Below are 13,344 nucleotides of genomic sequence, written 5' to 3' on the forward strand. Positions count from 1 at the left end.
CAGGCAGCTTGCAGAGTTTGTGGGAAGCCAGGAATGGGACCGAGACATGAGTGCTGTAGGGTTTTGGGAACTCCACTCTGCCCAGCCCGTGCGAAGGGCTCCTTTTTTCATTTTGAGACAGTCTCGCATATTTGCCCAGGCTGGAGCGCAATGGCAAGATCGTGGCTCACTGCAACCTCTGCCTCCCGGGTTCAAGTGATTCTCCTGCCTCAGCCTCCCGAGTAGCTGGGTTTACAGGCGCCCGCCACCAAGCCCGGCTAATTTTTTGTATTTTTAGTAGAGATGGGGTTTCACTATGTTGGCCAGGCTAGTGTTGAACTCCTGACCTCATGATCCGCCCACCTCGGCCTCCCAGAGTGCTGGGATTACAGGCGTGACCCACCCCATGAAAAAAAATTAAAAAATGAAGCGATGCTGGGTGCGGTGGCTCACGCCTGTAATCCCAGCACTTTGGGAGGCCGAGGCAGGCAGATCACGAGGGCAGGAGATTGAGACCATCCTGGCTAATACGGTGAAACCCCATCTCTACTAAAACTGCAAAAAATTAGCCGGGTGTGGTGGCAGGCACCTGTGATCCCAGCTACTCAGGAGGCTGAGGCAGGAGAATCGCTTGAACCTGGGAGGCAGAGGTTGCAGTGAGCCGGGATCGCACTCCAGCCTGGGCGACAGAGTAAGACTCTGTCTCAAAAAAAAAAAAAAAAAAAGCGAATTCTGAAATACATGAATTCTTTTCCTTGGATGCCTGCTTCTATCTTGAGGTTAGTTGTTGTTGTTGTTGTTGTTGTTTTGAAACAGAGTCTTGCTCTGTTGCCCAGGCTGGAGTGCAGTGGCATGATCTTGGCATCTTGGCTCACCGCAACCTCCGCCTCCCAGGTTCAAGCGATTCTTCTGCCTCAGCCTCCTGAGTAGCTGGGATTACAGCTGAATGCCACCTTGCTGGGCTAATTTTTGTATTTTTAGTAGAGATGGGGTTTCACCATGTTGGCCAGGCTGGCCTCGAATTCCTGACCTCAAGTGATCTGCCCGCCTCCTGAAGTGCTGGGATTACAGGCGTGAGCCACCTCGTCCTGGTGAGGGTCTTTTTTTCCCCAACCCTTTGTGGTGGATACTGAAAGACCATATTAGGATAACTGTACAGTATAGAGAAGGCAGTGGCAAGTTTTCTCTGTCATATACCAGAGTAGGCTTGGGCAAGGTGGCACACTCCTGTAGTCTCAGCTAATCAGGAGGCTGAGGAAGGAGGATCGCCTGGGCCCAGGAGTTGGAGACTGTAGTGAGCTGTGATCACACCACCACACTTCAGTCTGGGCAACAGAGCAAGAGACCCTATCTCTAAAAAAAAGTAAATATTTTGGACACCGTGGGCCATACGGTCTCTGGTGCAGTTTCTCAACATGGCTGTTGGGTGAACACAATCACACACAGAACGCAAACCAATACATGTGGCTGTGGGCCCAGAAAATGTTATTTATGGACACTGAAACTGGAATTTCATGTAACTGTTTTGTGTCATGAAAATGATTTCCCTTTTTATTTTTATTTTTCTTCTCAAGTATTTAAATATGTAAAAGCCATTTTTAGGCCTGGAAGGATGGTTCACGGCTGTAATCCCAGCACTTTGGGAGGTCGAGGCGGGAGGATCGCGAGATCAGGAGATCGAGACCATCCTGGCTAACATGGTGAAATCCCGTCTCTACTAAAAATACCAAAAATTAGCCAGGCATGGTGGCGCGTGTCTGTAGTCCCAGCTGCTTGGGAGGCTGAGGCAGGAGAATCGCTTGAACGCAGGAGGCGGAGGTTGTAGTGAGCCGAGGTTGCACCACTGCACTCCAGTCTGAGTGACAGAGTGACAGTCTGTCTCAAACAAAAAAATGTTTGCCCATGCTGGTCTTGAACTCCTGGGCTCAAGCTATCTGCCTGCCTTGGTCTCCCAAAGTTCTGGGATTACAGGCATGAGCTACAGCGCCTGGACTTTTGTTGTTTTATATCTATCTATCTATCTATCTATCTATCTATAGATATAGATATAAAACTGTTGTTTTTATCTATATATTTCTATATAACTTGTTTTATATATATATATAACTTGTTTTATATATATATATAAACTGCAGTAAAAAACATATAACATAAAATTTACCTTCTTAAACCTTATTAAGTGCACAGTTCTGTGCCATTAGCACATTCACACTGTTGTACAACATCACAACCACCATCTCCAGAACTCTTTTTTTTTTTTTTAATTCTTTTTGAGACAGAGTCTCACTCATCGCATGGGCTGGAGTGCAGTGGTGTGATCTCGGTTCACTGCAACCTCCACCTACCAGGTTCAAGCAATTCTCCTGCCTCAGCCTCCTCAGTAGCTGGGATTACAGGTGCCCGCCCTACCACGCCCAGCTAATTTTTGTATTTTCAGTAGAGATGGACTGGGTTTCATCGTGTTGGCCAGGCTGGTCTCGAACTCCTGACCTCAGGTGATCCTCCCACCTCAGCCTCCCAAAGTGCTGGGAATACAGGCATGAGCCACTGCGCCCGGCCCTAGAACTCTTTTATCTTCCCAAACTGAAGCTCTGTCCCCATGAAACACTCACTCTCCATCTCCTCCCCAACTCCTGGCACCCACCATTCTACTTTCTGTCCCTATGAATGTGATGGGTCTAGGGACCTCCTCTGAGTGGAATCAGACAGCATTTTCCTTTTTTGACTGGCTTATTTCACTGAGCCAAGTGCGGTGGCTCACGCCTGTAATCCCAAAACTTTGGGAGACTGAGGCGGGCGCATCACCTGAGGTCAGGAGTTCGAGACCAGCCCGGCCAATGTGGTGAAACCTCATCTCTAGTAAAAATACAAAAAATTAGCCTGTCGTGGTGGGCGCCTGTAATCCCAGCTACTCAGGAGGCTGAGGCAGGAGAATCGCTTGAATCCGGGAGGCGGAGGTCGCAGTGAGCCGAGATCGTGCCATTGCACTCCAGCCTGGGCAACAAGAGTGAAACTCCGTCTCTGCTAAAAATACAAAAAAATTAGCTGGGCATGGTGGCGCATGCCTGTAGTCCCAGCTGCTTGGGAGGCTGAGGCAGGAGAATCACTTGAACCCGGGAGGTGGAGGTTGTAGTGAGCCATGGTTGGCGGCGAAGGGATGGGTGGGGGCCCGAGAGTGACCAGTCTGCGTCCCCTGGCCCTGCGCAGGGACCAACGAATGCTTGGACAACAACGGCGGCTGTTCCCATGTCTGCAATGACCTTAAGATCGGCTATGAGTGCCTGTGCCCCGACGGCTTCCAGCTGGTGGCCCAGCGAAGATGCGAAGGTGATTCCCGGGTGGGACTGAGCCCTGGGCCCCCTCTGCGCTTCCTGACATGGCAACCAAACCCCTCATGCCTCAGTTTCCCCATCTGTTAAGTGGGCTTGAAAGCAGTTAGGAGGGTTTCATGAGATTCCACCAGCATGGAAAACTATCATTGGCTGGCCAGAGTTTCTTGCCTCTGGGAATCAGTAATTAAGAAATTTCAGGCTGTGTGCGTAATCCTTGTAATCCCAACACTTTGGGACACCGAGGCGGGCGGATCACCTGAAGTCGGGAGTTTGAGACCAGCCTGACCAACATGGAGAAACCCCGTCTCTACTAAAAATACAAAATTAGCCAGGCGTGGTGGTGCATGCCTGTAATCCCAGCTACTTGGGAGGCTGAGGCAGGAGAATCACTTGAACCCGGGAGGCCATTGCACTCCAGCCTGGGCAACAAGAGTGAAACTCCGTCTAAAAAAAAAAGAAAAGAAAAGAAAAAAAAAAAGAAATTTCAGCTGACACAGCTTCACACTCTTGGTTGGGTTCTCGTGGTGAATGGTGAGGTCAGGTGATGACTAGTGATGACACCTGGCTGTTTCCTTGATTACATCCCCCGAGAGGCTGGGCTGTCTCCTGGCTGCCTTCGAAGGTGTGGGTTTTGGCCTGGGCCCCCTTGCTCCGTCTCTAGCCATTGGGGAAGAGCCTCCCCACCAAGCCTCTTTCTCTCTCTCCCAGATATCGATGAGTGTCAGGATCCCGACACCTGCAGCCAGCTCTGCGTGAACCTGGAGGGTGGCTACAAGTGCCAGTGTGAGGAAGGCTTCCAGCTGGACCCCCACACCAAAGCCTGCAAGGCTGTGGGTGAGCGCGGGAAGGCGGCGGGTGGGGGCGGCCTCACCCCTCGCAGGCAGCAGTGGTGGGGATTTTCATCATCTGAACTTTGCACAGACTCATATCCCCTGACCGGGAGGCTGTTTGCTCCTGAGGGCTCTGGCAGGGGAGTCTGCCGCCCTGTTAGGACTTGGGCTTGCCAGGGGGGTGCCTGCATATGTCCTAGTTTTTGGGAATATCCAGTTAACGGAACCCTCAGCCCTGCTGGTGGAACAGGAACCGGCTTTCCTTTCAGGGACAACCTGGGGAGTGACTTCAAGGGGTTAAAGAAAAAAAATTAGCTGGGCATGGTGCCGCACACCTGTGGTCCCAGCTACTCAGGAGGCTGAGGCGGGAGGATTGCTTGAGGGCAGGAGGATTGGTTGATCCTCCCACCTCAGCATCCGGAGTAGCCGGGACCTCAGGTGCATGCCACTATGCCTGGCTAATTTTCTTTTCTTTTTTTTTTTTTTTGAGATGGAGTCTCGCTCTGTCGCCCAGGCTGGAGTGCAGTGGTGCAATCTCGGCTCACTGTAAGCTCTGCCTCCCAGGTTCACGCCATTCTCCTGCCTCAGCCTCCCTAGTAGCTGGGACTACAGGAGCCCGCCACTGCGCCAGGCCAATTTTTTGTATTTTTAGTAGAGACAGAGTTTCACTGTGTTAGCCAGGATGGTCTCGATCTCCTGACTTCGTGAACTGCCCGCCTCGGCCTCCCAAAGTGCTCGGATTACAGGCGTGAGCCACCGTGCCCGGCCGCTAATTTTCATATTTTTAGTAAAAACAGGGTTTCACCACGTTGGCCAGGCTAGTCTTGAACTCCTGAACCCAAGTGATCCTCCTGCCTTGGCCTCCCAAAGTGCTGGGATTACAGACAACACACCTGGCTATTATTTTTTAGAGGCAGGGTTTTGCTCTGTCTTCCAGCCTGTAGTGCAGTGCAGCTTCCATCATAGTTCGCTGCAGCCTTGACCTCCTGGGGTCACGTGATCGTCCTGCCTCAGCCTCTGGCGTAGCTGGGAGTACTGGCATGTGCCACCATGCCTGGCTAATTTTTTTTTTTGAGACAGAGTCTCATTCTGTCATCCAGGCTGGAGTGCGGTGGCGCGATCTTGGCTTACTGAAACCTCCACCTCCCAGGTTCAAGCAATTCTCCTGCCTCACCCTTCTGAGTAGCTGGGATTACAGGTTCCTGCTACCAAACCTGGCTAGTTTTTGTACATTTAGTAGAGACGGGGTTTCACCATGTTGGTGAGGCTGGTCTCGAATTCCTGACATAAAGTGATTCTCCCGCCTCAGCCTCCCAAAGTGCTGGGATTACAGGCTTGAGCCACCACGCCTGGAATATTTTTTTTTTTTTTTTTTTTTTTTGAGGCAATAAGGTCTCATTGTCTTGCCCAGGCTAGCCTTACACTCCTAGCCTCAAGTGATCCTCCTCCCTCAGCCTCCCAATGTGCTGGGATTACAGGTGGTCGCCACTGTGCCTGTTCCCGTTGGGAGGTCTTTTCCACCCTGTTTTTCTGGGTGCCTCCTCCGGCTCAGCTGCACCCTGCAGGGTGACACAAGGGGATGGGGAGGCACTATTGGTTCCATCGACGGGTCCCCTCTGCCCCCCTGACCTTGCTCCACGGGTCCCCAGGCTCCATCGCCTACCTCTTCTTCACCAACCGGCACGAGGTCAGGAAGATGACACTGGACCGGAGCGAGTACACAAGCCTCATCCCCAACCTGAGGAATGTGGTCGCTCTGGACACGGAGGTGGCCAGCAATAGAATCTACTGGTCTGACCTGTCCCAGAGAATGATCTACAGGTGAGCGTCGCCCCTGCCTGCAGCCTTGGCCTCAGGTGAGATGAGGGCTCGTGGCCCTGATGCCCTCCTCTCCTCCTGCCTCAGCACCCAGCTTGACAGAGCCCACGGCGTCTCTTCCTACGACACCGTCATCAGCAGGGACCTCCAGGCCCCCGACGGGCTGGCTGTGGACTGGATCCACAGCAACATCTACTGGACTGACTCTGTCCTGGGCACTGTCTCCGTTGCGGATACCAAGGGTGTGAAGAGGAAAACGTTATTCAGGGAGAACGGCTCCAAGCCAAGGGCCATCGTGGTGGATCCTGTTCATGGGTGCGTATCCACGACGCTGAGGGCTGCAGAGGGAAGGGAGGGAGCAGGAAGGGGCTTCAGGAACTGGTTAGTGGGCTGGGCATGGTGGATCATCAAGACCAGCCTGACCAACATGGTGAAACCTCGTCTCTACTAAAAATACAAAAATTAGCCGGCTGTGGTGGCAAGCACCTGTAATCCCAGCTGCTCGGGAGGCTGAGGCAGGAGAATCACTTGAACCTGGGAAGCGGAGGTTGCAGTGAGCCAAGACAGCCCCACTGCACTCCAGCCTGGGTGACAGAGTGAGACTCCGTCTCAAAAAAAGAAAAAAAAGAACTGGTTAGTGGCTAGGCCCCAGGATGGTATCTTCCAAGCCCGTGGCTGACTCAGCAGCTTCTGGGTCAAGACACTCTGACCTGTGTCCCCTGGCAGGAAGCATTGCCCCTGCCGCCTGCCCAGTGTACTCTGTACCTGTCAGGCAACATCTGCTACCTAAGCACGTGAGAGGTGGCATTTCACAGTTTCAGTGTGGTGCTGACAACCTGGGACGCACACTGTCCTTGCAGCTACAATCAGGAGGTGAATGTTGGGTTTCTGGCAGAGAACACTGGAAAAGGCACGCTTGGTGTCTGGAAGGGAAAAGCAGGGAAGAGAGCATCATTCAGATGGAACAGAACCTGCCTGTGGGTGAAGGTGGGCCCGCTAGGGCCAGTGTCCCTTTTTATTTTTATTTATTTGTTTATTTTTTTGAAACGAAGTCTCGCTCTGTCGCCCAGGCTGGAGTGCAGTGGCGCGATCTTGGTTCACTGCAAGCTCCGCCTCCCGGGTTCACGCCATTCTCCTGCCTCAGCCTCCTGAGTAGCTGGGACTACAGGCGCCCGCCACTGCGCCGGGCTAATTTTTTCATTTTTAGCAGAGACAGGGTTTCACCGTGTTAGCCAGGATGGTCTCGATCTCCTGACCTCATGATCAGCCCTCCTTGGCCTCTCAAAGTGCTGGGATTACAGGCGTCAGTCACCACTCCCGGCCCCCTTTTTATTTCTTAGTTTTTGAGACGGAGTCTCGCTCTGTCTCCCAGGATAGATTGCAGTGGTGTGATCTCGGCTCACTGCAGCCTCCACTTCCCAGGTTCAAGTGATTCTCCTGCCTCAGCCTCCCAACTAATTGGGATTACAAGCATGCGCCACCATGCCCGGCTAATTTTTTGTATTTTTAGTAGAGACTGGGTTTCACCATGTCGGCTAGGCTGGTCTTGAACTCCTAGCCTCAAGTAATCCGCCCACCTCAGCCTCCCAAAGAGCAGGGATTACAGGCGTGAGCCACCGCGCCCAACCCAACCCTAGACCTCTTTTAAACAAGACAATGCTTGCTGTTACCACAGAACAATGGGTGGGGTACCTGTGACCCAGTGTGTTTGGCCACATAACTGCCAGAGGGAAAGAGACTCCCAGACTGTCTCCACTCAGATACAAATGTTGTGTGTGTGTGTTCTAGTCTCATGTTTGTTTTTTTCATTTGTTTGTTTTGAGACAGGGTGTCGCTCTGTCACTGAGGCTGGAGTGCAGTGTCGCAATCAGAGCTCACTGCAGCCTCAAACTTGGGCTCATTTGATTCTCCCACTTCAGCCTCCCAAGTAGCTAGAACTACAGGTGCACACCACTGCGCCCAGCTAATTTATTTTATTTTTAGTAGAGATGAGGTCTCACTATGTTGTCCAGGCTGGTCTTGACCTCCTAGCCTCAAGCAATCCTCCTGCCTTGGCCTCCCAAAGTGTTAGGATTACAGGCGCGAGCCATTGTGCGTGGTTTGTGTTCTTTTTTTTTTTTTTTTTTTTTTTTTTTTTTTTTGAGACGGAGTCTCGCTCTGTCACCCAGGCTGGAGTGCAGTGGTGCGCGTGATCTCGGCTCACTGCAAGCTCCGCCTCCCGGGTTTACAGGCACACCCACCACTAGGCCAGCTAATTTTTTGTATTTTTAGTAGAGACGGGGTTTCACCGTGTTAGCCAGGATGGTCTCGATCTCCTGACCTCGTGATCCGCCCGTCTTGGCCTCCCAAAGTGCTGGGATTACAGGCATGAGCCACCGCGCCCGGCCGGTTTGTGTTCTTGTGTTTCTTCCTTTCTTTTTCTTTTGAGACAGCGTCTCAGTCTGCCACCCAGGCTGGAGTGCAGTGGTGTGATCATAGCTCACTGTAGCCTCAACTTCCTGGGCTCGAGCAATCCTCCGGTTTCAGCCTCCTAGGCCTGGCCAGCATGGTGAAACCCCTCTCTACTAAAAATACAAAAATGTAGCCAGGTGTGGTGGTGGGGCGCCTGTAATCCCAGCTACTCTGGAGACTGAGGCAGGAGAATCACTTGGACCTGGAAGGTGGAGGTTGCAGCGAGCCAAGATCGTGCCACTGCACTCCAACCTGGGCGACAGAGACAGACTGTCTCAAAAACAAAAAACAAAAAACCCCAAACAAACCACATTTGGAGTTTGGGGCTCCCAGCAGGGCTATTTCCCAAGCCTGAGCCTGGCTGTTTCTGCCAGAATTCATTACACACGTTGGCTGGGATCCTCCCCCACCCTCCAGCCTCATAGCTATTCTCTGTCCTCCCACCAGCTTCATGTACTGGACTGACTGGGGAACTCCTGCCAAGATCAAGAAAGGGGGCCTGAACGGTGTGGACATCTACTCGCTGGTGACCGAAAACATTCAGTGGCCCAACGGCATCACCCTAGGTATGTTCGCAGGACGGTCGTCCCAGCCAGGGCTGGGCACAGGCTGGAGGACAGATGGGGGTCGCCAGGTGGCTCTGGGACAAGCCCAAGCTGCTCCCTGAAGGTTTCCCTTTTTCTTTTCTTTGTTTTTTCTTTTTTTGAGATGAGGTCTTGGTCTGTCACCTGGGGTAGAGTGCACTGGTGCAATCATAGCTCACTGCAGCCTCCACCTCCCAGGCTCAAGTGGTCCTCCTGCCTCACCCTCCTGAGTAGCTGAGACTACAGACACATGCCACCATGGTAGACTAATTTTATTTTATTTTTCGGAAGAGACAAAGTCTTGTCATGTTGGCCTGGCTGGTCTCAAACCTCCAGGGTGCAAGCGATCCTCCCGCCTCAGCCTTCCGAACTGCTGGGATTACAGGCGTGGGCCGCCGTACCCAGCCTCCCTGAAGTTTTTTTAACCTGCAGCTCCCCTACCTACCTGCCCATTGGAGAGGGCGTCACAGGGGAGGGGGTCAGGCTCACACGTGGTTGGAGCTGCCTTTCCAGATGCTTCTCTGCCGGGTCCCTTGGTGGGGGTCTTCCTGCCTGGAGTAGCATGGCCAGGCCCACAGGCCCCTCTGGGACTGGCATCGGCACGTGACCTCTCCTTATCCACTTGTGTGTTGTAGATCTCCCCAGAGGCCGCCTCTACTGGGTTGACTCCAAACTTCACTCCATCTCTAGCATTGATGTCAATGGGGGCAACCGGAAGACCGTCTTGGAGGATGCGAAGAGGCTGGCCCACCCCTTCTCCCTGGCCATCTTTGAGGTGCGGCTTGGGAGGTTGACGGAAGTCCTGGCTGACTGTTCACTTAGAGCAACTTATGTACGAGATGCAAGTGCTTAGGTGGAGGACAGACACAGACTGTGTAGATCACTCAAGCCAAGACGAATGCGGAAAACTGGTCGTGACTGGGAGGAGGTCTTAGACCTGAGTTATTTCTGTTTTCTTTACTTCCTTTTTTTTTTTTTCTTTGAAATGGAATTTCGCTCCTGTTGCCCAGGCTGGAGTGCAATGGCGCGATCTCGGCTCACAACAACCTGCACCTCCCAGGTTCAAGCGATTCTTCTGTCTCAGGCTTCCCAATAGGTGGGATTACAGGCATGCATCACCACACCCAGCTAATTCTGTATTTTTAGTAGAGATACGGTTTCTCCATGTTGGTCAGGCTGGTCTCGAACTCCCAACCTCAGGTGGTCCGCCTGCCTCGGCCTCCCAAAGTGCTAGGATTACAGATGTGAGCCACCATGCCCGGCTATTCCTGTTTTCTTTCCTTCATTTTTCTTTTTCTTTAAGAGACAGGATGTCTCTCTGTCGCCCAGGTTGGAGTGCAGTGGTGTGATCATAGCTCACTGCAGCCTCAACCTCCTGGGCTCAAGTGATCCTCTCACCTCACCTCAGCATCCCGAGTAGCTGGGACTACAGGTGCACACCACCACGCCCAGCTCATTTTTGTAGGTTTTTTTTTTTTTTGAGACAGTCTTGTTCTGTCACCCCGGCTGGAGTGCAGTGGTACAATCTTGGCTCACTGCAACCTCTGCCTCCAAGGTTCAAGCGATTTTCCTGCCTCAGCCTCCTGAGTAGTTGAGATTACAGGCATGTGCGCCATCATACCTGGCTAATTTTTGTATTTTTTTGTAGAGATGGGGGTCTCAGTATGTTGCCCAGGCTGGTCTTGAACTCCTGGCCTTAAGCGATCCTCCCACCTCAGTCTCCCAAAGTGCTGGGATTACAGGCATGAGCCATGGCGGCCGGTTTGTTTTCTTTTTTTTTCTTTTTTTCTTTCTTGAGATGGAATTTCACCTTTGTTGCCCAGGCTGGAGTGCAATGGCACAATATCGCCTCACCACAACCTCTGCCTCCCGGGTTCAAGGGATTCTCCTGCCTCAGCCTCCCGAATAGCTGGGTTTACAGGCACACGCCACCACGCCCAGCTAATTTTGTATTTTTGATAGAGATGGGGTTCCATGTTGGCCAGTCTGGTCTCGAACCCCCGACCTCAGGTGATCCGCCCGCCTCTGCCTCCCAAAGTGCTGGGATTACAGGCGTGAGCCACCGTGCCTGGCGGTTTGTATTCTTTTTACTGGGAGTCGTGAAAGGCAGTGATCCTCTGTCACATGTGATCTTGGCTCTCAGGGGACATTTGGCAATTTCTAGAGATTTTTTGGTTGGCACAAGTCGATGGGGAAGACTGTTGGCATCTAGCGGGTAGAGGTAGGTGATGCTGCTGAACGCCCAGAACAGAGAAGTCCAGGCCCTAGATAGAGCCACGGTGGGGAAACCCTGCTCTAAGGAAATGGCACTATTTTCTAGCCCCACGTTCCTGGCAGCATGATTACCAACAGCCAAAAGTGGAGTCCCCCCCAAGTGTGTTCGTCCATTTGCATTGCAGTAAAGGAATAGCTGAGGCCGGGTAATTTATAAAGAAAAGAGGTTTAAACTGGGCACAGCAGCTTACACATATAATCCCAGAACTTTGGGAGGCTGAGGCAGGAGGATCGCTTGAGTCCAGGAGTGTGAGACCAGACTGGCCAACATGACAAAATCCTGTGTCTACAAAAAATACAAAAAGTAGCCAGGTGTGGTGGCAGGCACCTGTAATCCCGGGTTCTCGAGAGACCGAGGCGTGAGAATTGCTTGATCCCAGGAGGTGGAGGCTGCAGTGAGCCAAGATCATGCCACTGCACTCCAGCCTGGGCGACAGAGTGGGACTCTGTCTCAAAAAAAAAAAAAAGTTCTGGAAATGGATGGTGGTGATCGTGATACTTGCACAACAGCGTGAATCTGCTTAAGGCCACGAACTGTGCACTTACAAATAATTGAGATGGTATATTTTATGTGTATTTTTACCATAATTAAAAACTAGTTGTGGGCCAGGTGTGGTGGCTCATGCCTATAATCCTAGCACTTTGGGAGGTTGAGGGAGGCGGATCATGAAGTCAGGAGTTCGAGACCAGCCAGGCCAACATGGTGAAACTCCATCTCTACTGAAAATACAAAAATTAGCCAGGCATGGTAGCATATGCCTGTAGTCCCAGCTACTTGAGAGGCTGAGGCAGGAGAATCACTTGAACCTGGGAGGCTAAGATTGCAGTGAGCCGAGATCATGCCACTGTACTCCAGCCTGGACGACAGAGCAAGACTTCGTCTCAAACAAACAAACAAAACTAGCTGTGGGTCAGGCACGGTGGCTCACGCCTGTAATCCCAGCACTTTGGGAGACCAAGGTAGGGGGATGGCCTGAGGTCAGGAGTTAGAATCCAGCCTGGCCAACATGGTGAAATCCCATCTCTACTAAAAATACAAAAAATTAGCCAGGCATGGTGGCATGCGCCTGTAATCCCTGCTACTCAGGAGGCTGAAGCAGGAGAATCATTTGAACCCGGGAGGTGGAGGTTGCAGTGAGCCGAGATTGGGCCACTGTACTCCAGCCTGGGCAAGAAGAGTGAAACTCCGTCTCAAAAAAACAAACAAAAAAACTAGTTGTGGAGAGAGGGTGGCCTGTGTCTCATCCCAGTGTTTAACGGGATTTGTCATCTTCTTTGCTCCCTGTTTAGGACAAAGTATTTTGGACAGATATCATCAACGAAGCCATTTTCAGTGCCAACCGCCTCACAGGTTCCGATGTCAATTTGTTGGCCGAAAACCTACTGTCCCCAGAGGATATGGTCCTCTTCCACAACCTCACCCAGCCAAGAGGTAAGGGTGGGTCAGCCCCACCCCCCCACCTTAAAACCTCCTTGTAGAAACTCTGGAATGTTCTGGAAATTTCTGGAATCTTCTGGTCTATCTGATGATCTCGTTCCTGCCCTGATTCCACTTCTTCTGCCCCAGGAGTGAACTGGTGTGAGAGGACCACCCTGAGCAATGGCGGCTGCCAGTATCTGTGCCTCCCTGCCCCGCAGATCAATCCCCACTCGCCCAAGTTTACCTGCGCCTGCCCGGATGGCATGCTGCTGGCCAGGGACATGAGGAGCTGCCTCACAGGTGCGGCACACGCCTTGTTTCTGCGTCCTGTGTCCTCCAACTGCCCCCTCCTGAGCCTCTCTCTGCTCATCTGTCAAATGGGTACCTCAAGGTTGTTGTAAGGACTCATGAGTCGGGATAACCGTACTTTTCTTTTCTTGGATGGACACATCAGCACTGGGCTGGACATTTACCCAGTTCCCCTTTGACGCCTGGTTTCCTCTTTCCCAGCCCCATGAAGAGGTGATCTGATTTCTGACAGGAGCCCTGAGGGAGGAAATGGTCCCCTTGTTGACTTTCCTCTTTTTTTTTTTTTTTTTGGAGATTTGCTCTGTCACCCAGGCTGGAGTGCAGTGGTGCCATCTTGGCTCACTGCT

At 52.1% G+C, this 13,344-nt stretch overlaps 1 protein-coding gene across 2 annotated transcripts in view; it reads left to right on the forward strand.

Annotated features, from left to right (window-relative positions):
• LDLR (low density lipoprotein receptor) overlaps positions 1-13,344 on the forward strand; it is a 44,147-nt gene that overhangs the window by 18,243 nt on the left and 12,560 nt on the right. The window contains exons 7-14 of one of the 2 annotated variants that reach the window (XM_054463952.2): positions 3,187-3,306; positions 4,020-4,145; positions 5,791-5,962; positions 6,047-6,274; positions 8,858-8,976; positions 9,630-9,769; positions 12,559-12,700; positions 12,836-12,988. In XM_054463952.2, the coding sequence (XP_054319927.2) occupies positions 3,187-3,306; positions 4,020-4,145; positions 5,791-5,962; positions 6,047-6,274; positions 8,858-8,976; positions 9,630-9,769; positions 12,559-12,700; positions 12,836-12,988 (1,200 nt within the window). Of the gene's footprint in view, positions 1-3,186; positions 3,307-4,019; positions 4,146-5,790; positions 5,963-6,046; positions 6,275-8,857; positions 8,977-9,629; positions 9,770-12,558; positions 12,707-12,835; positions 12,989-13,344 lie in introns of both variants that reach the window. The other variant, XM_063657826.1, reaches the window with a different exon arrangement.

This window comes from Pongo pygmaeus, chromosome 20, assembly GCF_028885625.2.
Source record: "Pongo pygmaeus isolate AG05252 chromosome 20, NHGRI_mPonPyg2-v2.0_pri, whole genome shotgun sequence".
In the NCBI taxonomy this organism is placed as follows: Eukaryota; Metazoa; Chordata; class Mammalia; order Primates; family Hominidae; genus Pongo; species Pongo pygmaeus.